Below are 23,415 nucleotides of genomic sequence, written 5' to 3' on the forward strand. Positions count from 1 at the left end.
TTCACACTTTCTGATACAAATCTCAATTGTACACTCTTCGTAAAAATTTGAGTGTGGCCATTCTAATACACTGCAGAAAAAAAATATATATCCTGCCATTATACTTGAACAATATCAGATTAAGTTTAAGTGATAACAGCCTACATTGTTTTAATTCTACTTCCTACCAGAACTTGTACTTTATCTACAAGAGAACAATACTGCTGTCTTAAAGATGCTGAGCCACAAGTAACAAATTGCTAGGAAAACAATATATTTGCCCAGTTTCCTATTCTTTTCCTCCAGCATGAAGTATTATCCTGTGTTGGAAAGAAGAAAAACTACATACACTTCTAAGCACTCAGTGCAGCTTTTTCTAGTAAGAAAAAAGAAGCCCAGAGATCACACACAGAATGACCATTTTACCTTGTAACTGTTCAGAAGAACAAATTTGAAAATTGTGTTCCAAGGATCTCACTTTCTGAAAATTCCAAAGGAAGAAGTTACAGGTGGACCACATGTAAAGGAATTTCTCCAAGGATGAGAATTCTTCAAGTTATTTCTCTTTCAATCTACTTTTCTTTATTGGCCGAACTTTTAACAGCTGTGCTCATCAGATGCTACTGTTTGACTACAAAGTAGCATAGATCATTTTAAAACCCCAAACAACCAAATCACTGAGGAAACTTTTAAGAAAGGGACCGTGACATTTAAGTGTCTAGATACAATGTGGAGGTACATGTATGTTCATACTATAACACCTTGGGCAACGTAAGCTTATAAAGACTCCAGACATGTTAAGTGAATGAAAGAGGACAAGCTTTAGGTTGGGCTTTCAGCAGGTATGGCTCCAAACACCACTTGCTAAAGCAGCTAAATGCTCATTAGAGGTGCCTCATGCAAGTAAGTACTGAACTGCCTTTTGTACAGTATCAGGAGGTGGTGATAAATTCTCAAAATTAAAATATGCCATTTGTTGAACACCCGTTTTTCCTTTGCTACCACATCCAGGAGGTTTATTTAAAATAAAACCAGGAGGTTTACTTATTTAAAGCACACACTGTTGGTCACATTGTTTCCAATGAAGTAGGTGGGAATTTTCCACCATCTTCAGTGGGAACAGAGATGAGCTGGTGCTTCTGAAAAATACAGATGTAAAAATATCCCCTTCTCCCCAACCCCAGCAAAGCCCAACTTTTAATTTAGGCATGTGCTTTGAAATAGGAAGTTATTTTGTGCATCTATAAGATCATAAACCAGAATAAAATTTAATATTTATTAGAATTTCTTCCAGTAACAGCATTCGACATCTTAACAAACCAGGCTGTGAAATCTTAAAAAAATCTAGGATTACAAAAAAAGTTAAAATAAGTTGTTCCTTATATTTAATGTCAACAAAGGGGAAGATTTTCTATTTAAAAACAAATCTGTCATATAAACAGTATTATTTTAAGAAAACGTGATTAACATGATATGTTATTTTCAGAATGGATACACAGTGTATGAATACCAATCTGAATGGAATAGGGGGCAGAATACACTACCACCTCGGATATCTCAAAACAGGCTCTTTGAAGAAAGGGGAGGGAGGAGGATCTTTCTAGTGAAATAACTTAGATACCACGCAATGGACAAAAAACGCAAGAGTACAGAAGACATTACATGACACCCTCATTACAACACCCCCTCAAGTCTGGTTATACAGTAAATGAAGTTAGTAAAGTGCATCTTTTAAAGACTTGTCTAGTGAAATAGCTTTTCCAAATATAAAACACAACACAAGACGTGCAGTAACAGTTAATTCATAGTGTAAGTTTTTAAAAACTATCTTTAACTTTTCATTCACCAAAAGAAGAAAAGTTTTAACTGCAGTAGTGTTCACATTATTCTTCAATAGGATGCATCCTCATGTGCTTTTGTTACTTGGCAAATCTTTAGATATCGAGCATGGCAAAATTATGCAGTTTAAGCAAGTGCTTCTCTCAATGTAATAATTCTTCAATGGCAGAACGGCCACATGCAGCACAACCATGTTAGATTTTGGGAAGCTTTGGTGCACTAACGACGGGATTGGTCTCTTGCAAATACCTTCTCCCTGCACTCTTATAGTCGTAGGTGCAGGTGTGAGCCTCTGCATAGCGGTGAGTTGCACAGAAGTTGTTTCCACATCTGAAGAATCAAGAATATTAGAAGTTACAAGCTTTTAGAAGCTTTTAACTCTCTGACATGCTGGGAACCCTTTGGCTTAATCATGTCTTGTTTCTTTGTCATAACTGCTTAGATTCCAATCATCCTTGACTGATAACATTAACTGGTAATCAAAATGACATTGTTGTCACGGAATGCTGCAGTTTTGACCCAACAATCTCTTCAGCTTGTAAATTAAGCCATAGCAGTATACCAGGAATCAGCTAGCAAGGATCACAAACACATAAATTAAGAATGATGGGCTCTCATTTATTTTCCTCCTTTTCTTTTTAAGGACCTCACACAACATCAGTAGGTAGACTTAGGAGGACAAAAACGTGGAACTAACATAATGGCATTAGGTGAAAGCCGCAATGCATTTCAATTAAAAAACACCACATCACTGAGACCACCAAAATAGATGTTTAGTTCAGCATGATTTCTGCCTGGCATAAACTCAGATTAGTAATTACCAATTTAGTCAGCTGTAAAGATGACAGATGGACTAACTATAGGGAACATAGCTTTCTATATGATCGGCTAAGCATGCATCATTCCAGAATCAGTTGCAAATTGAATGACTTAATATGATAATTTTGCTTTGACAGCTCACCAGTGAAGACTCTTAACAGGAAAAATGATACTATATATGCTGTACCTAATCTGAGCTTGGAAATCAATATTAGTGTCCTGTTGCCTGACGTACTTGATTAAGTTACTTCTTGACAGTAAAGCAATGACATCATCCAAAATCAGAATGCTCTTTAAACAGACTGAGCATTACTTATCCACCTTAACGTAACACACTATTAGACTGTACTTCTCTATTTATCTGTCTGCATTCACAATAAACTTTGCAGCTGTTCCTGAGGCTTGTGTGCGTGGTAACAAATTTATTTTTCTTTGGTTCTTGGTCCTGTAATCACCAGTTCTCTCATATGACTGTATTCTTCATTTGGTTGATGTTCCATTCTAGTAAGAGGTCACATGGCTGGAGATGTACTTCATTTTTAACCTTAAGCAAGCTGCTTAGTTATTTCTAGAAGAGCTTATATCTATTTGCTCAGTAGAAAGTTTTATACTGTCCAAAACTGTTTCAAAAATAAAAACTGAAGAGTCTGTAAGAAGGTACTTCCTCACCCTGAAACTCACCATCACAATTCCCCAATGGCAGAAATCTTCTATTTTGCTCCTGTTTGGCATGAACTAGCTAGGTCATGGGAAACGACACCAAGAAAAGCCTATCTTGGGAAAAATATAGCTTTGAGGACTGAGAACAAATGAGTGCTTTTTGCCTTTTTTTTTTTTTTTTTTTTAAATCTCAGTGATCACCATCAAGCACCAAATCTCATTACATTATCTACAAACCATGACTTGGGGGAGCAGCACTCTTATATTCTGCTTTTGAGGTGCTTAAAGATGACTGAAGTTTCACAAGAATTTGAACACAATCAATTTTCAAGTTGTCAAATAGAAATTTGTAAGAGGCAAACTGTGCAGATGTGTTACAGTAGGGCCAAATCGGAGGTAGATTTTGTTAAATTGAAAAAAAAAAGTTTTTCTTCAAGTTGTTAATAATTATTGTTGATAAACTTTGCAGAACATAAGTCTGTAGGAAGTTCTCCCGTCACCAGTCTTCTGTATTATATGATCACCAAACAAAGAACCATGACATGTTCATTATTTTCATTATTTCCTGATAACTTGCATTTCTTGATTTTCCTCGAAGAATGTACACCTCAACAGCAGAACAAGTACAACATTCCTGAGCTTTATTTCTTGCAGTTTTTGCTGAACTGAGAATTGCAAACAATTCTATAAACTTCTTTTGTAAATTCTCTTTTGATTTCCTGTGTTCAAGGAGTATCATGCAGCCCAGAAAACCTTTTGGTTTACCCAGCTATCCATTTTAAACAACAGCTGGTTATATACTCAGCCTACCTGCACTCATAGCTGGTTGCCAATCCAGTTTTCTTGCCACAAAGAAAGCAATGCTTTGCAATTTTCTTTTTTGCTTGAACTGAGCCATTCACAGGTGGAAGATGGGTTGCTTCACCTGCTTTCAGAAGTAGAGAGACAGCAAAGACATTTTATTTTTATTTATTCCTGACCACAAACTAATTAAATGTTCTTTTGAAATCCAGATTCATTCTGCATTTCTTACGATACTTCAGATGGGACCCCCAAGCCTAAATATTGAACAAAAACACAAAAGCCAGAACAGTGAACACACCTCAAGCCTATGAACTTTCAGAAAAGGCAGTGTAATGCAGGAGTCCAACACATATTTTTGTAATATGTTAAAAGTTCACATAAGCAAAACATTACAGAAGAAGTCAAACAACTCCTAATACTATTCTCAAATGCAAAAAATAAAAATACATAATGCAATCGGGAAAATACCCCCACACAACAGCTTTCCAAAGAATCAACTGGACATTTAAGTACATAGCATCTAGCATATGCAGTAACTAATAATTCAAGTTTATCAAATAAATAATAGTAACATTTTAAAACCTTGCTGGTACTTCATAATTGCAACAAAAGTGCATTATTAGACTACAGATCTCCATTTAGCTTTGTGGTTTCATAACACACTTTGTGGATGTTCCTTAGACTTCTGTACTTAGAAGCTTATTTTACTCTTTCTGTCCTATAATTCTTGGCTGTTGCTTCAGAACTGGTGAGCACAGAAAGAAAAAGCATCTTTCTTCCGTCTGCAGAAAGCAGCTCTTACTCATGCATGCTTACCATATGCTAGGATAATGAAAACGAGCAACACATTCTCTCAAACATTTTTCAGTACTTGAATCACTATATTGTCAGGATGCTGCCCAAAAAAATGACCTCATGAGCTGAGAAGTGGTCCTTGTGCAGTGCACCTTCATCCTAACAGTCATTTCTCAGCTGAGGTGCAGCAGCTGCATGCAACAATTGACACCAGGTAGTCACTACACATTGCAGTCCTGTTTACCAGCAGTGCTATCATCCCACTGCTATCCGTTATAGAAATTTCCAGGCAACGTTTGTCAGTGCCATCTACTTCATCATCTAAAAGCATACTGTTCCAGAAGCACGTTAGCCCAGTTTGTGAGAAAGAGAGAGCTTGAAAGACAGTCCTCATGGTGAACCATACCTAAAAAGAAAAACGCTACACCTGTTCTCTAATTTACAGTCTCCACAGCAGTTATAACAAGAAGTAACTAATCAAGGCCTTAAGATAACAACCTGAATCTGTCCTTTGGCCAGTCATGTAAGTGATTACTACCAATAACCTTTCTCCCAAGAGCATGCATGATATTGAATCACAGAATCATTTACGTTGGAAAAGACCTCTGAGATCACCTAGTCCAACCATAAACCTAGCACTGCCCAGTCCACTACGTGTCTTTTAAACACCTTCAGGGACACTGACTCAACTACTCCCCTGGGCAGCCTGTTCCTGTCACAACCATTTCAGTGAAGACATTTTTCCTAATATCTAATCTAAACCTCCCCTGGTGCATCTTGAGGCCATTTTCTCATTGCTTGTTGCTTGGGAGAAGAGTCTGATCCCCACCTCGCTGTAGCCTCCTTTAAGATAACTAGAGAGCGATAAGGTCTTCCCCGAGTCTCCTTTTCTCCTGGCTGAACAACCCCAGCTCCCTCTGCTAATCCTCACAGGACTGGTGTTCCAGGCCCTTCACCAGACACGCTCCAGCACCTCGATGTCCTTGTAGCAAGGGGCCCAAAACTGAACACAGTACTCACGGTGTGGCCTCACCAGAGCTGGGCACGGGGGAACAATCACTTCCCTGCTGGCCACACTGATTCTGACACTAGCCAGGATGCTATTGGCCTTCCTGGCCACCTGAGCATACTGCTGGCTTGTATTCAGCCAGCTGTCGACCGATCCCCCCAGGTCCCTTTCCACTGGACATAATGACACCCACTTAGTCTTTCATGTGCCTGAAACCTTTCGGAAAATACACTTTTGTCTGACAAAATAGACCAGAGTAGTCTCTTCATCACAGTTCTATCCAAAATGGAGCTGGTGACAAAAAGGTTGGCTTCCCCATACTGCAGATATGCCCGTTAGGGCATCACCTCTTAGGCCACAGAGAATTTATGGACAGATGTGTTTATTAATGTTGACTGCAGAAGATGTGGAAGCAAACCACTGCATTTACCAATTTAACATATGCTTGGGGAGAGGTTAAAAAATACCACAGGATTCAGCAAGTACAGTTTTACCTACATAGGCATTTGTACACACCCAGGACAATTATTTTCTTGGCCAAGTATTTTTCCACAGAGAAGTCAGGAGATAGATCCCTTGAATTGGTTTATGCTCCTAAAGAGATAATACGGTCTAGACTCATGACCATTCTTCTACCCCAGACATACAGCCTGGTTGCTTCAGCCTAGAGACCAACTCATACGGATTAAGAGTTTTCAAGTGCTCCTTTATACAACTTTATTCCTCCTGAGAGAACTAATCACATAAGTTCATATTTAGGCAAATAATATCCTTTTTCAGTAGATGGTAAGCATTAAACACAATACAGTTAACAAGACTAGGGTAGAAAGAACAAAATTATAAAAAAAAATCAGCATGATATCAACAGCCTTCAGTATCCATGTCCTCCCCGCTTTCCTTCGCGGAATTATTTTGTCAAGGCTGTAGTCCTAGAGCAAATGCTACCAATGAATGTAGTCTCTCTGGTTCTAGTGTACTCAGAAGTATTCATAGAACTGGTCTTTTGGAAACTTCAGAGCAGAAAGTCATGTTTTAGTTCTAAAGACGACAAGCATTAAGTATTAAAAAAATGCTAGGGAAGCCACAGCCATATCTACCCAAGATCAGGATGACATCTGTATATCAAATAATTGCTTAAAATGTTTAAGGTTATACCATGCTACAGAAGTGTAACACAGCAAGGACTTTCAAAAATGTATGCCTTACAAAAATATGATTCTTGCCCTCTAAATATGTAATAAATCAGGAATTATCAGTGAGTCGTCTTAAATTATTAAGTCACATTACTTACCTACTCTTTTCCCTACAGCTGCGTTAATTCCATTCACTCCAAGCGTATGAGCAGACTAAAAAAAAATTCCACAATGAAATTACTAGCAGATGGAAATTAAATGAAAGATTAGGCAGTCTGATATCAGATTGTTTGAAACCAATGCTGTATCAATCAATATACCTACAAAAACAGTCCAAGACTTCCATATGAAGAAATTAAAATTCTACAATAAAAAGCCTTACTCAAATTAATAGTCTCCTGTACTTCACAACATACAAAACAAAGTACATTAGAAATCTGAAGCTGGGAACATATGGTGCCAGTCACAGGGAAAACTTTGGATTAAGTGACAATTAGCAAGCAGCAGAATTAAGATGACACTTCAAATAGTCGTAATTTTGTCATTACAATAACTAATAATTTTAGTTGTGAACTAAACAACCACTTTAATTCTTAAGAAAAATTACTTCTAGGATCCATTTAGATAAGCATGCAGCTAATATACCAACAGGAATTTAGAAAACAGTTTCAGACTAGTAGAGATTTACATATGCACCCCACCCCATCTGCATTCCCTGAAAAGACACACAGACATACACAAAATACAGCTTTCATAATGCCAACACCAGAAGAGACAGGAAAACCCCAACTCCTTTGGGGGTATTAGTACTCACTAGAATATAATCAGCAGCTTCGTTTGGTGGAGTAGTTTTCCTAAAGCTTTCTTCCTGAAAATGCTGAAGATTTGTAGGTAGTGCAATACCAGAAGTCCGAAACCTGCCTGTCCCACAGGAACTCTGTAAACTTTCCCTGTTTGTGCTTCGGGCCAGCGAAGCTAGAAATCCTAAGTTATTTACAGAACACACAGGTTCTTTGGATGCCTTGTTAGTCACATCTGTGATGTCCCTAGCTTCTGCTTTAGCAGTTACATCAGGTCTCTTGCCAAGTGAATCTACTTTCACGCTATGAAATCTAGTAGTCCTAGAAAAAGAGGAGTCTGCTATACTACGGACTTCCAAAGATCGAAGCACATTTGGGGAGGCTGTAGATCTCAAGTTATCAGCCTCAAAGCATTTGGGTTGTGTTTGTGGTTTCAGGGAACTGTGATGTGCCACTTGTGCTGAATAACGAAGAGGTGACAAAAGTGTATTTTTCCGAGGACTTAGTTCACGAGTACTGAGAAGTCCAGTCCCCATTGCTGCAGTGCTCAGCACTTTACTAATAGGTTTTCTATGCTGTTCTAAAACCTTAGATTCTTCATCTCCATCAGACAGTTCAAGTTCTGGGTTCACCTTTCCCATATCATATATCTCACTACACTGCTCTGTGGTGCTTGCTTCTGTTAACAAAGCGAAAGCATCTGCTTCAGATAAAAGTTTTTCTTCTGTTCCATACAGTTCTACATTTGTTAGATTCGGATACAAAACAGAATCCTCTTCATTTGCTGAGGTCACATTTTCAGACACTTTTTCCAAGTTTGCAGACAGAGATGAAACAGGAGTCAGAATACTATTTGTAGGTACTTTTGCATTTTCTAGTTCAACACGAGATATTTTCGGTGGTAACCTGATGCTACTAACCGAATGAGACCAAGAGGCACTCTGCCAAGTGTCATCTTCCTTAAGAAAGTCATTAGTTGTGGATGGCATTGTTCTACCAGCAGTGGCCAAAGAAGCCAAAGCTGAAAGTGCATTTTGGGAAGACTCCAAAGGATATGAATTCCCAGGAGGAGGTAGGCAGGACTGTCCAATATGGGGGAGCACTCTTAAAAACCGGTGACGAGCAGCAGCTGCTGAGCCACTAGATGGTCGAGGAGCTGTTGGAGGACGAGGTTTCACTTTGACAGTTTTTTTAGGCTATTAAGAAACAATAAGAAAAAAAAAAAAAACAACGCAACAACAGTTAGTATTTGAATTATGGAAACATTCAGAGGCCTTGCTGAAATCATATTCTCAGGAATTCTGACAGTATATGGCCAGAAATGACCACCAAACCATTCACTCTACTCCACCACGTATTGCTAACCACCAAAATTTCACACCACCATCAGAATATTAGAATCAAACATTACAACCTGAAAAGGCTGTACATCATAGGGATTAGAAAAGGGAAAGCAGAATGCCAAAGTTATCCAGAAGAGCTTAGGGTCTCAGCCAAGAACAACCATGAAAGAAAAAGCATAACATTTTCATCTAGCATCTAGGGAACCGAGACAGACATTAAATAATTTTACTAATCCAGATCTCCTGAACACCACCTGTATGTTTTATCTGGTAGACAATCTCATCCTTGTATTTAACTTTATAGGTCTTTTAGTTACAGTATTTCTAATCCCATTTAAAAATTAAGTTCCACTTAAGAGCAAGTCCAGAATTTCCATTTAAGAGAAACACTGTTTTGTACCAGAGGATTGATGCAAAATAACACTACTTAAAGCATCAGAAGAAGAAGAAGGGAAAAAAAAAAAAAAAAAAAACACACAAATCCAGGACCCATAGTGAATTCTTCGAATACTGACAGGTCAATCCAGGTAAAGCCTATGCCTCACAACAGAAGAACATAAATAAAATAGCATTCATCTTTCTTAAATGGATATTAAATCATATACCCTTTATCACTCTACTTCCCAAGACAGTAAAGTATCTGACCTGTTTTCTAGAAAAGCCAGTATTGGGAAAGTGTGAACTACTTGATTATAAAAGAATTGAAATCACAGCTTTACCTTTTTACTTAGATTCATGTTTTCCATCTTTGCCTTGAGCAGTTTCATTTTATTCATAGTAATTGAATTCTCAATAATCTGTTGGCCAGAAGGTGATGCCTCCGTCTCATCTTCATCATCGGCATATAAGTTATACACTGAACCACCACTGAAAATAATAAAAGAAAATTTGTTTTCACCCTCTAAGCAATTTAATTATGTTTTCAATGTAGAGTATTCTGACAACTAGAAAGTCAAATCCGTAGGTGATCTGTTGACAAAGCATTACGTAAAACTGTATGCAGAGACATTTCGAATCCATTTATTTTAGAAAATAAGCATTCCTTATTAGAGTGCTCACACAAAGTGCTGATGCTGAAACCAGAACATAGCCCCGCTTCTGGGAAGTTGTTATACCATATACAGTTGGTTCACACTCACTATATATTTTCCCCACAGAGGGAATATCCAGTTCCACAAGTGTCTCCTGAAGGTATGGCCAAAGCTGTTAACAGTGTGATTCAGACAACAAGCTGATCAGTTTTCCAATTAACCAGACACTGGCATGGAAGGAAAGTCCAAATTTCTATCCATCCTGAGGGGTGTTCTCACCATAAATGGAAATGGAGGGGTCACCCATGTGGATGTGATATTCTATTTCTCCTTTTCAAAATAAAAACAAAAAATAAAAAAGGATCAGTTTAGGTTTCCAAAAAGTCTCACATTTGGAAAAAAAATTATACAGATTAGAATTGCTAGACCTAAGACAAAATATTTTAACTCAAGTAGTCACTGGAAATTTATAGCATCACATTGAAGTTTTGCATTCTGTTAGAATACAGAATGGAAAAAGACAATGTTTTAAAGTCATTATCTGGATTGTTTTTCCTATGAAGCATTAATCACCAACACACATCCAACATTTGACAGAGAAATAAAAGAACCATTAGGAGTGTCTATTCACTACAAATTGATGCATTTTCAACACTGTATATAGAACATTTTAGAATGTTTTAATTCTTCCATTAGGCTGTCAACATCTAGAAATGGTGACAATCAGGCGATTCCCTTGTGTTCATACAAATGTCTTAGTAGATATGACAAAAGTTTCTTCTCTCCAAATAAGACCAAGGAAGAATTAAAGGTTGTGGGAAAGTCAGTACCAAAAAAATATTTTTCACTAATTAAAGCTGGCATCTTACCTTATTCTTGGAAATACTCTGCTGGCTTTAGTCAAGAGCCAGTGTTTATGTACTGACTCTCCCAATCCATTTCCTAAAATGTAGCAAAATTCTGAAGGCAACACAGCTGGGAGACAGATTTTTAAAAACAAGATGGCAGCAGAACAGTCCAGTCATTTCTTACCAGAAACTGAACAGCTCTGTATGGAAATGGTCAGTACAAATATTACATACCTCTCCTGGTAAAGAACCAATACTACAGAATTATTTCAGAATTTTAAATCTGCAAAGACTTCAGTTATCAACTCAAACACATTCTTTGAACTCCCCTTCATTCAAGAAAAGGATAGAAAGAAGAGGGATGCAACAGTCATGTCTCCTTTCTTCCTCTTTATGCAAAAAGAACTGTTACTCTTTCTTGCATTTTCTGACTAAATAAGAGAAAAAACACCAAAGAAGGGCTAATAAAGGAGTTTTTGCTTTAACATGATCGTAAAGTTATGAGAGTTGGGACGGGGATCTTTGCTCTTGATGATACTTATAGTCCATTTTTTAACTGACTTTGTCCACAGGTATCAACATTCCTGAGATCTTGCTCATAAAATGTGTGCTTCAAAGATGATCCATATCTTGTTAAAAAACTTTTTTCTTGCCATCAGTGCTCTACCACAATTTCAGGTATTTTATTTTAACCCAGAGACAGTAATCATTGTATGTATTTACACCTTGTCAAGTTTTAACTGTTAACTCAACTGCAGGCAAAGTAAAATGATCTGGAGAACTATAAAACAAAACCATTTATAAATTGTAGTCACTGAATTCTGCTAATGTGAGACAAACTGACCTTGTTTTCTTTGCTTTCAAACGGGAGCAAGAAGAGTTACTTATAACATTGCAAGCCTTGGTCATGGAGAAAATGCAGATAGTCCCTACAACAGTACAACTTCTTTTCTTGCACCTGTACGAATATTATGTTCTTCAGGAGATTAAAAAACTTGACCAAAAGCTGCGCTATAAAGACAGCCTAATATTTCTCCAATAGATTTTATCAATTTTGGTAGCTTCAGTAAGAAACAGACTAGCAGTCTGTTTACTGTAACACAGTAGCATACGTGACAGTCTCATTCATTTGATTATATCAGTACTTCAATTCCAAGACGAGTTTGGGGTCTCAACTGCAACTTATCTGAGGTCTAGTTATGTCCAAGGGCCAGCTCTATTAGTAATCATTTAAGTATACATAAAAACAAGTAAAAAATAAAAACAGTTTTTCTGAAACTTCAGGCCAACCCTGCCAGGACTTTGCACTGCTAATCAGTTATCTTCCTGACTAAATATTTGGTCAAGCCATATCCATATGGAAAAGATTTACCCCCGTGAACAGAGAAATCTATACAATACTAAATAAGTATCTTAAGATGTAAAAGTTTTTTTTTTTTTTTATAGCTTTTTTTTGATTTTCAAAAGTTTTTAATATCCCTATTGCCAAGTTGACTCTCTTATGTAAAGTTCTCTTTGAGAAGGGGCTGGAATTGCCTCAAGCACAAGGTCAGCATTACCTCACTTTACTGACACACACAAATAGACAACAGTTAGCATGACCACTGACCATAAAGTCCTACTGTATAGTTAGGCCACTCAGTTACAGCAATTTGGTAGCCCTTAGGCCACCATTCTTCCAAAATTCCAGATATTCTTTTGACAAAGTCAACACAGCATCCCCATCTTGATGAGTAACAGTAAGATTAAAACCAACTTTACCTCAAAGATTCAGATAATGGTGTTAAAGTGCCATCTCCCCGGTCTACCACGCGGAAGAAATTCAGCTGATCTCCTTCTCGATATACTAAGAAGGTGACTTGTTTGTTAGATGGCCCTTTCTCCCAGATCTCATCTCTACCAGGATCCATGTATTCAGCCATTTCCCTTATAGGGTCTTCTACAGGAACTACAGAGAAAAACAGAATAAGGACAAATTATTGCACCTTTGAAGTCCCATATTTCTGGCAAACCCCTCACATTTTCAGACCATGCCTAAAGTCAACTGTAGTTATGACACAAAAGCATTTTAACAGGCCTTTCCCCTGGAAAACAACAGCAATAAGATTCAACTTGAAATAGTCAGTTTCAAACATTCTTGCTGATCTGTAAGTGGCATTCTCTAGATTCAAGTTAGATGCTTAAATATGTACACACGAAACATCTGGCTCAGGTCCCTCTCTGCCAGTTTTGCAGCTCTACACTGCAGTAAACTGTTTATTAGCAAACGGAGACTAAGAAACAACAAAGAAGTCTTTGTAAATGGACTAGTAGTTATATTCTAAACTAGTTTAATTGTTTTAATAATCCATCCTCTGAAAACTTCTTTCTGTTCAATCACCTAACTATAATTTATTCTGTTCCATAGGTACGCTAACTGTCCTACTCTTACCTCTTCTGACAGACAAATGAGGAAAAATGTAGTAGCACCTACCAAACCATACAGAGAAGCAACAGAAGACCTTATTATGACCATACATATTCTGGAGAGTGCTTGGGAGGTATTTTTACATCCCATATGCAGGAGGCTGGCTGAATTGATGAATACAAATCTGAACTTTGGAATTAAAGTAGTCTGGTTCATCTTGAATGTTAAATTAGCTGTTCCTCCTTACCATCACATTACCACTATCTTTTCTTGTTCCATTAATGTATAGGATGCCACTTCACAAAAAGCTGTCCCACCAACACTGAGATGTGTGAAAGAAAGGAAGGAATAGCCTAAGAAATCAGCTAGTTACTGAATAGCTGGCCCAGTAAGATCATCACATTATGCCTCTCCCTGATTTCGAAGAGCTGAAAGGAGAAATTCTTTCTATATTGGTGATTATAGAATACATCTTTAAGCATCTCTCTCAAGCTCTGCTGTAGATAAATAGGAGATGGGAAGTATGACACAAAACAGCTTGGAAGACTTCTAGTTCATTAAGAATAAGGTACAATTATAGTTGCATAACCCAAAGATATCAAGTTAAGTAGAAGCAGTAACATAGGAGGCAGGCCAGCCCCTCCCACAAATAATTTTAAAACATTTTAGAGGTAAGTTTATTTCATGGTCAGAAGAATGGGTCTAAAATAAAGTTACTGGAATCACTTCTTTTTTTTTTCCCTGTAAAGAGCCTCATTTTGGGTAATTCTCTCACTGCAGAATAAAACAAAACATAATTTAGTTCAATCATTTTAATTTTACATGGAAACAAGTGTATCCCTGTATTCTTTTATTAGCACTCAGGACTCCTAACGGGATGTTTTTCAAGAAGAACAACTAAACATTTTCAGAAAACTTTTCACAGCTGGAATTATCCTACTGTCAACTGCTACTAGATGACAATCAGTCCTCTCATGGTACTGACTTCTCTTGAAGCAAAGATTAACATAGTTCTCCTGCAATAATAAAACTTAAAATTTTAATTCAGTTAAGCGTACAATTTAAATATGCCTTGTTTTACAAAATCTACCTATGGTAAACTACACTGAGAGCAACTGAGGCTTAATTCCATTAAAGCACTCAAATGCTCACAACATTTTGATTGTCTTTGAGAGCTCAGCTCAGTTTACAAGTGGATTTCCCAACCTGAAAGTTACGCTGAGTGCTTTCCAAGTAAAAAAAACATCAAGGAGATTTCTTCACTTTCAGCTTTCACTTCTCAATGGATGATTCACTTAACCAAGACTAAATCAATGTCTGATTCTTACTAACTAAATTTTAAAATGTAATCATATGATGACATTAAAGGAGCATTTTTTTCAGATGAAGGATTGCTGATGCTGTACATCCAAAGATATTTCTTAAACTAAGGGCAAACAAAACGAAAGAGATGGTGCGCTTGTTATGCTGAAGAAGAAAAGATGGTAAAAACATCCCTCTGTTTTTGTCAAGTATTTTCCAATTAATTTGGAACTGAACCTGCTTGTTTGAAATACTTAGCTGCAAGACGCCATTTACAGTTATGTCACAAGAAAACCATAATTTTTAACCAAGTTAACACATACCTCTTCTAGTGTTAATAGGTCCACCTCGCATAGCCAGAACTAACTTCAGAGTGCAGCCTTCTGAAATGCTGTAAATAACAATAAATACATTTTTATAACATTTTCCATTGCCTATACTAACAATCATATAGAAACATTCATTGCAATTTTATTCTATACTTACTTATAATCATTCAAACAATAGTCATCCTTCAGTTCCATATTATTCCAAATTAAGTGCTGCTGAGAGACAGGAATACCTAAAGGGGGAAAAGAGATTAAAATTAGAGTTTGATGGGAGGGTTTTGGGGGAGTTTTGCTTTTGGAAGAAACAGGGGTATATAGAAAAGAAGCGAGAAAGGGGATCACAAGAGAAGGAATGAAGCAGGACAAGGACATGCACTTGGACAGCAGCCCTCAGTCATGACATCCAACCTACTGAATAATTATTAAGAACAAAGTTAAGGTTTTCAGTAAGCTTGTGCTTGCACGTGGAGCTCAATCACTTGGCTCAGGAGGTCTGTAGAAGCATTCAGTTGCTTCAGACTTATTGAATACCTGCTCTTTTCCAGACATTGGTCAAGGGAGGGTTGGTTTGTGTTCTTCCCATACAAACGTTAATCTGCACCTCAGTTTCTTGGTTTCTGACAGGAAAAATGGGATAAAATTTCTAACTACAGAGCTGCTGAATAATTTATCTGGCTGACATTCTGTGTTACTCACGGTAAAGACAAGGTCACATTAAGTAACTGGTGGCAGCTCAGTTAACAGCTCAGGTGTTAAAGGTGTTTTTATCACTGTTTGACTTGGAACCTGAAAGTTCACATGTACAATAAACTTCATACTAGACAACTTTTACTTGCTTTAAGTGTTCTTTTAATCCATCAGAATGCTTTATTGTTTATATCCAGTAATACTCATTTCCAGCTCAAGTTCTGGGACAGATTTAGAATGACTTTTGTTAAAAAGAGGCAAGCATACAAACTATTTGTTCCTTATTAAGGATCCACAGTCTACACAATGACTATCTGTTTCCTCTTGCCTATACAGTCAAGTAATTTAAATACAGACTTAACACACATTAAAGAGAATAAGCACAAGCAGGTAGAACCCAAGGTCTTCACACAGTTTTATTGAAATGCTGCCACCTTCCACATTTTGAATTGAGTACCAGCCAGGATAGTTATGAAAGGATGAGACATCTTTGACCACCAAAAAGCATGAAGGCTACTGAGAAGAAGAATAGCTTTTTCTGCCTTTGAAAAAAAAAATAAAAAATCTTCCCTTCAGCATCAAAAGGAAGTAAATTCCGTTTAGCCTGCCTAGTGAAACCCAGGTAATTAAGATTTCACTGTGCGTTCCTGAAAAAATTTAATTAAATTGGAATCTATAGAGGCCAAGAACTATTTGTTGAAAATGGTCTAAACACCACTCCACAGATTAAGCACCGAAAGTTATAAATATATTTTCCAAAAGGTTACATTAAAGTAATCACACACTTTCATCTTGGACAGTTCAGTGTCAGATCATGCCATTCACTGCCTAGTTGCATGCTCAGATACTTAAAAGGAGATGTAAATAGCAGTACTACACAGACTCCTCAAAATATACCTGGGGAAAAGAGAATGCAAAGATCAGTCTTCCAGTTGTTTTGCCAAAAACCTCTCAGCTTCCTGAGGCTTGCAACAGCAAGAGGCCTGTTAAGTAGCCCCTTCTAACACTGGAGAAAGGGCACCAACGCCCATCACCAGCAAGGACGAAAAGGGGGCCAAATTCTGGTGAAAATCCAAGCAGATTCAACAGACAAGCAGGAAACCTGCTAAGTGGACACCCCCGTGGAAAACACAGATTGCATTTTTGGTGCAACTACCAGAGTTTTTAGTAAGTTTTAGAGAAGATCACAATGTTCTTTTCTCACCACAGCTAGCATCTAGATTTTGTCGTTTATGAATGACCGACACATTACCGCACTTGGAAGGCAGTCAGAACGAGTCTCGCATTCTCCGAAGTACACAAGACTTTTATGAGGGGAATGTGTTCATATAGTAGACTAACATAATAGCTGTTACCCTGCCAGCTATTGAATAACTGGTTATTGGTTATGTTTCAAGTCTGCAGCATAAGCAAAACAAGAACACGCTGGCAAGAGCCAGCAAGTCTGCAGTGAAGTTCTTTTCTTTGTTGTTTTGTAGTCCTCTGATTACAAACAGTCATTACTGTCTGCATTTGTTATGGTTTCAGCAGCCTCCAAGGAGCAATTTCCAATTACTTTGATAAACTGAGAGAGTCTATGTTAAAAAGGCTGCCTCGCAACTGGCAGTGCTGCAGTGAAGCATGGTTTTGTTCATCCAACAATGACAATGTAATTTTGATGAACAGATGAAAATACTATACTCTGGTGTAATGGGAAACAGATGAGTCTTTATTACTAATTCCATTTTATGCTGCTTTCTAAGAATTCTGTACTTATACACAAATGAAACGGGATGTGCTTTACAGGTTCAAGTGCAAGAAAATATGCATCAGCTGTTCCTTTTCTGGATTATAGTAAGCCTTTCTTGAAGAGACATTTGCACAAGGGATCAGTACATGGAATTGGCAACCATAATGACAACTGCAAGATACTCATCTGCTATCCCCTCCTCCCTAAGCAGCACATGACTGTATCACTAGTCTGCTCTAAATTGGTCCAGAGCAGAAAGGAAAACGAAGCAAAAAGCTAAAGCTCAACGCTCGAATGGAAGGGGGCAAGCCAAATGATGCTGTGAGAGAAAAGAAGTTTCTTCAGGCTGTCAGCACATCTGCAGCCATTTCAATAGACAACACAACCTACTAAAATGGTGGCAAGGGGGGCAAAAAAGAGGGAAGTAGGGATTTGATTCTGTCTCTGAATCATCCCGTCAGTCACACCCTTAAGGTTCACTCCTTTGCTTTTCTTTCTGGCACACCAAGTAAGCTCGTAGAAATGGATGTTGGTTGACACCCAGAAAAACCCACAGATTTCAGAGTAAGCTTGATTTTATGTTGTGGGTAGAAGGTTACTATGTTTAAAAACACAAATATTTCAAAGTCAAAGTTCAAACTTGGTACTTATCTTTCATCTAATGTTGAAATTGCTGGAGACTTTCTTAAATATTTACTTTGTGTTCCTGCTTACAGCCAGGCTGGGCCCACAGTCTTGATTTTGCCCCATTACCTAGCTACATTATGGAATAGCTGCAAAGATTCCCAACAACTAACAGCAGCAGGTACTGGTTTTATAACTGTCAAAATCCCCAGATACCATTTGCATGACAGTAACCTACATTAGCGTACATATTTCCTGGTATTACCCACAATTATTTTACAGATCAAAAAATTAATCACTACTAGGCGTGTGCTGTCTAAATGCTCCTTCCTAAAATTCAATATAATGTGTTTCTGAATGAAGAATACTAAACCTTGCCCAGCCCAGCAGCCACAAAGACTTGTGCAATGGAGGAAGCAAGAAAAGATCACTTGAGGGAGTGACCAAAGCATTTATTCTAAGTAAGAAGCAATTTCCTCTTCTAGTGAGCTCCCGCTACTTTTAACCTTGACTTCTAAGTTATGTCTCAGACTCTCACAACACCTTGAAACCCAGGTAGCATCCAACCTATGATCATCAACACATGGTCCTGATTTAAAATACTGAGTAGAGCCAAGGGAGCAAGCAGCACTGCTCACAATACCACATCCTGCTGTTGACTGAGTATTCTGGCTTTTATGCCACCAGCAGAGACAAAGGGAGCTAGTTCTTCTCTAGCACACCACCTAAAAAGGCTCATTCAGTGAATGTGAGACTCGACGTGACAGGTAGCTCCAAAGTCATCATTGTAACAAACCAAAGTTTTGGTAACTGAGCGCTTACTTTGCACGGAACGTATCTGAGACAAATGCCTGCAGGGGATCCAAATACACACACTGGGTCTGCTTGAACTCCAATTTACAAGTTGATTTGCATTGAAGTTTCAGATGTGCTAGAACCCATAGATGCATTTTTACCCATATTCACCGCCTAAAACCAACTGGAATGAGACAGATAGAGATAAAGGAGCTCTGTTTTAGTAGGATACCAATGTCTACTGCAGCTCTCTAAACAAACCTTTTCCCATCAGATCATTAAAGAGGTACCGAGAATGACAAATGTTATCAGAAGTATTGAAGATTCCTTACGTGACACCCATACTATCCATTCTTATTACTGTCCACAGCTATTGATATTCCAGTTGTTGACACAGGTCACTTCTTCTTAATTTAGTTTTAGTATTAGCCTCCTACAATTAGAGGCGCTGATGACAACTGAATAAAATCTGGTAACTTCTGATATGATTCAAAATTTTGTGCTTGGAGACGTTAGCAAGACTAATCATCTTCCAGAACTTATTTTGCATGCTTTTCTACCATCCTCCTCGCACATAGATCAGTCCATGGAGACAACACGCACGCTCAGGGCCCCGTAGTGTCTCCTAGCAGTGTACGTAGGAGGCATTCTGCAGGCAGATATGCCTGGGGAGGTTCACACCCCATGAATGTTGAAACGATACAATAATAATAAGTGAAAAATCACTGCTGCAACAGGAACAGAAGTAAGCATTCCGCTTCCCCTGCTAGACCACAACCACGAAATTATTTCAGGATTTTCCCTTCACATGGGTGATTCATTGTTTCAACTTGTACATTGCAGCAGAAACTTCGATACTGAGAAGCTGTTGTGTTTTTTTTGTTTGTTTTTTAAAATCACGCAATGGTAGCCTCAAATGCAACATAAAATGGATTTATCATAGCCTCTGTTCCCTTCATACTTACGCACACAACCAGTATTTTTCTGCCTTCTCCCCTCCAAGTTATAGTGAATTATGACTTGGGAAGTTGCAGATCTTTTAACTATGTTCTGGAGTATTAAGTATTTCATCTGATTTCTAACAATTCAGTGGTAAGCACCAGCAAGCTCTTCTGTGTTTTAATGAAATTTACTTATTAATAATTAATTCAACGCAGCAGGCAGCTAAGCCACTAACTGCTTTATCATCTGGAGAACTACAACATGTAAACCAAATTCCTAATAAACAACGCTATAACCTTAGTACTGATCACATGTAATTGTGATGCCTTTTTAAGCTAGGCTCACCCAGCCCCCAACAATAGGCTGTAGATATAGTTCAGTGTGCCCGTTTGCAGTCTCCTGTTTTGAACTACAAGAAATTCAAATTCTTCTCTCACATTTCCCACTGGTCTCTTCATGCATCCTTCCAGGCTCTTTCCTTTATCTGTATTGTCTATATAGACTGCCTTCTCCTGTACTCTATTGCCTATACTCCCTTTCAATTTACTTGTAGCATTGTATCACGTATCTGCTCACACCTCTCCTACTGTTCAATCAACCAGAGAAGAAAAAAACAACACCTTTCCTTGTCCTGTTTCACCTCTAGCCTCCAGGAGTTCAACACGTTCTCTGATTCATGTTTAATTACAGCCTTGTCCACAGGAAACAAAAGCATGTCCACATGGCTATCCTAATGTAAACTCTAGTTATAGAATAGAGCAGAAGAGAATCATTTAGATAGGACAAGACCTCTGAAATCACCTAGTCCAACCATAAACCTAACCTAGCACTTCCAAGTCCACCACTAAACCATGTCACTAAGCATATCTATGTGTCTTTTAAATACCTTCAGGGACACTGACTCAGCTACTCCCCTGGGCAGCCTGTTCCAATGCTTTACAACCCGTTTGGTGAAGAAAATTTCCCTAATATGTAACCTAAAACTCTCCTGGCGCAACCTGAGGCCGTTTCCTCATCTTATCACTTGATGCTTGGGAGAAGAGACTGATCCCGACCACACTGTAGCCTCCTTTAAGGTAACTACAGAGATAAGGTCACCCCTGAGCCTCATTTTTCTCCAGCCTGAACAACCCCAGCTCCCTCAGCTGTTCATCATCAGACTTGTTCTCCAGGCCCTTCACCAGACACACTCCAGCACCTCGATGTCCTTGTATCAAGGAGCCCAAAACTGAACACAGTGCTTGAGGTGTTGCCTCACCAGAGCTGGGCACAGGGAAACAATCACTTCCCTGCAGGTCATGCTATTTCTGACACAAGCCAGGATGCTGTTGGCCTTCTTGGCCACCTGAGCACACTGCTGGCTCACATTCAGCCAGCTGTTGACCAATCCCCCCAGGTCCCTTTCCTCCAGGCAGCTTTCCAGCCACTCTTCCCCCAGTCTGTAGGGTTGTTGTGTCCCAGCAGGACCCAGCACTTGGCCTTGTTGAACCTTGTAAAGTTAATGTTACCTGCATATCGGAGCTTCTAGTATGTGATCTCCCTAGCAAAATATCACCCTTATTGTTGCAACTCTTATGTTTCAGCTCATTAGCACAGATTTCCATAAGAGAAGGAGAATATCTTCGATTTAAGTCTAAAGCATCATATTTACATCTCCCAAAAGGTGGCTTCTACAGACAGAAGCATTATAAAACCCATGGACGAGCAGACTCAGTAAACTGGATCCCTTGTCTTGAAATAAGCAACTGTCAGCTCGTGCAGAGATCTATTAGGCTTACAAAGCAAGAAGATGCAATCATGTTCTTCCATGCAGGATGAGAAAGGGGTGACAGAAGACTAATCCAACACATATTTTCTGCTTTCATTAGCCAGACCAACAGACCAGCCTCATAAACTAAAGGAGGTTATCACTTTACAAGATGCCTGCCAAGTTCATCACACAAAGACACAGCAGCACTCAGCCAGACTCCTGCCAGCAACACATCAGCCACCTGAACAAAACTCAAATCAGTAACTTCAAGCTGTCTTGGTAGCTGGCCTGCACAGCAGTTGCTCTTGGGACTATGGTATCACGGACAATCCAAACTACCACAAACCAACGAACCTAAGAAGCGACAGCTACAGCATCAAGTTTTAAGTGTCCTCGGAGCTGCAGTAAAGACATACTGAGAGACTCAAGCTTATAACCTCTGTTTTGAGAGCCCTTGCTGGTTAACAAGCAAATTTTGTGTCACATAATCCATTGAACAACACAAAGATTACATGCCAAATAACATCAAGACAATTCATGATTTGTTATGAATTTCTTATGCTTTATCTTACTAACAACACACACAAAAAGAGGAAAAAATGGGAAAACACCCACTCCAATGAAGCCTAAGATATGAGCTGATAGGAAAACAAAAGAAACAATAGCAAAAAAAAAAATCCATTTAAACTGAAGTCATAAAACGAGCACCTTGCTTATGCCTATTACTGAATGAGTCACTTAAATTTTCTGCTTTGATTTTAGGAATTATCATTTGTAGAACAAGACTTACTCTAAAGTGGTAAAGTTTAAGCTCAAATAAAAGATAAGGGTACCTTCCAGTCTTTGAATTTTCGCTTTCACAGAAATAACTGTTTCGAAGGGAGAAACTCGCAGCTCGAAGCAGGTTCCCGTGAGCGTTTCGATGAAGAGCTCCATAGTTTCATAGAAAGGAAGTTTGTAGTGAAACGGCCCCATGTTATCCTCATTGAAAAAGGGAGGCTCCTTCTTGTTGGCCATCACAAAGGATTTACAACTTCCTCGCGAGCCGATTCGCCGGGAAACCGCGCTGCGCTTCCAGCCAGGGCAGCCCGGGGGACAGGTGCGCTGTGTCGCTGCTCATGGTCGGGCTCCTCCACCTACAACGGGACGGGCACAGCTCGAACAGCGCCCGGGCGCAGCCGTCCCAGTCCAACCGGGAAGGAAACCCAAGCAGCCGGCGGTCGGTCAGCCAGCACCTGGCTGGCGCCGGCCACCCCCCGGGCTGCGCCGTCAGGGCCGGGCCGCGAACAAAGGAGGGCAGCGGCCGCTCGCCCCCGCCGCCCCTCACCTCAGCCTGGCCTCTCCCCGGGCCCCGCCGCTCTCCCGGGGCAGCAGGGCGGGGCCCGCTCCCTGCCCACCTACCTGCGGCCGCCGCCGGGCCCTCGGAGGGGTGGCGGCCCGGCCCCTCTCCCCCCGCGCTGCTCGCCCGGCGGCTGCGCGCGGAGCGGCGCCGCCACGGACCCGCCGCCGCCGAGGGGTGGCAGCCGGCAGCCAGCAGCCCCCCGCCCCGCCACCGCCCCCCCGCCGCCCGGCAGCCCCCGCGCCGCCTGGGCGCAGCCTTTATGACCTTCCCCGGGGAGCTGCCGGCCAATGAGGGGGCCGCTCGGCGGCGGCTCGCCCAATCGGCTCCCTCCGGGGGCGGTGCTCCCGGTGCCGCCGGGGAGGGCGGGGCCGAGAGCGTTCGGGGCGCTTGTTGTGGTCGTTAAGGGGCGGGGCGGGCGCGGGAAGGGCCCGGATGCAGCGGCTCCGCT

The 23,415-nt window shown here is 39.7% G+C and overlaps 1 protein-coding gene across 2 annotated transcripts; it reads right to left on the reverse strand.

Moving 5' to 3' along the window:
- Positions 1-1,236: 1,236 nt before the first annotated feature.
- ZFAND4 (zinc finger AN1-type containing 4) lies at positions 1,237-23,078 on the reverse strand. 2 transcript variants are annotated; one of them, XM_032191530.1, is made up of 10 exons: positions 23,027-23,078; positions 22,459-22,761; positions 15,256-15,331; positions 15,093-15,160; positions 12,822-13,008; positions 9,901-10,048; positions 7,853-9,034; positions 7,197-7,251; positions 4,108-4,222; positions 1,237-2,148 (listed from the first exon to the last, which is right to left on the reverse strand). In XM_032191530.1, the coding sequence occupies exons 2-10, from the start codon at positions 22,640-22,642 to the stop codon at positions 2,013-2,015; spliced, it is 2,151 nt and encodes a 716-aa protein (XP_032047421.1). In that variant the 5' UTR covers positions 22,643-22,761; positions 23,027-23,078; the 3' UTR covers positions 1,237-2,012. The 2 variants fall into 2 exon arrangements, with proteins under 2 accessions (XP_032047421.1, XP_032047420.1); XM_032191529.1 differs by having other exon boundaries at positions 4,108-4,225.
- Between the last annotated feature and the right edge of the window lie 337 nt (positions 23,079-23,415).

Source organism: Aythya fuligula, chromosome 7, assembly GCF_009819795.1.
Source record: "Aythya fuligula isolate bAytFul2 chromosome 7, bAytFul2.pri, whole genome shotgun sequence".
NCBI lineage: Eukaryota > Metazoa > Chordata > Aves > Anseriformes > Anatidae > Aythya > Aythya fuligula.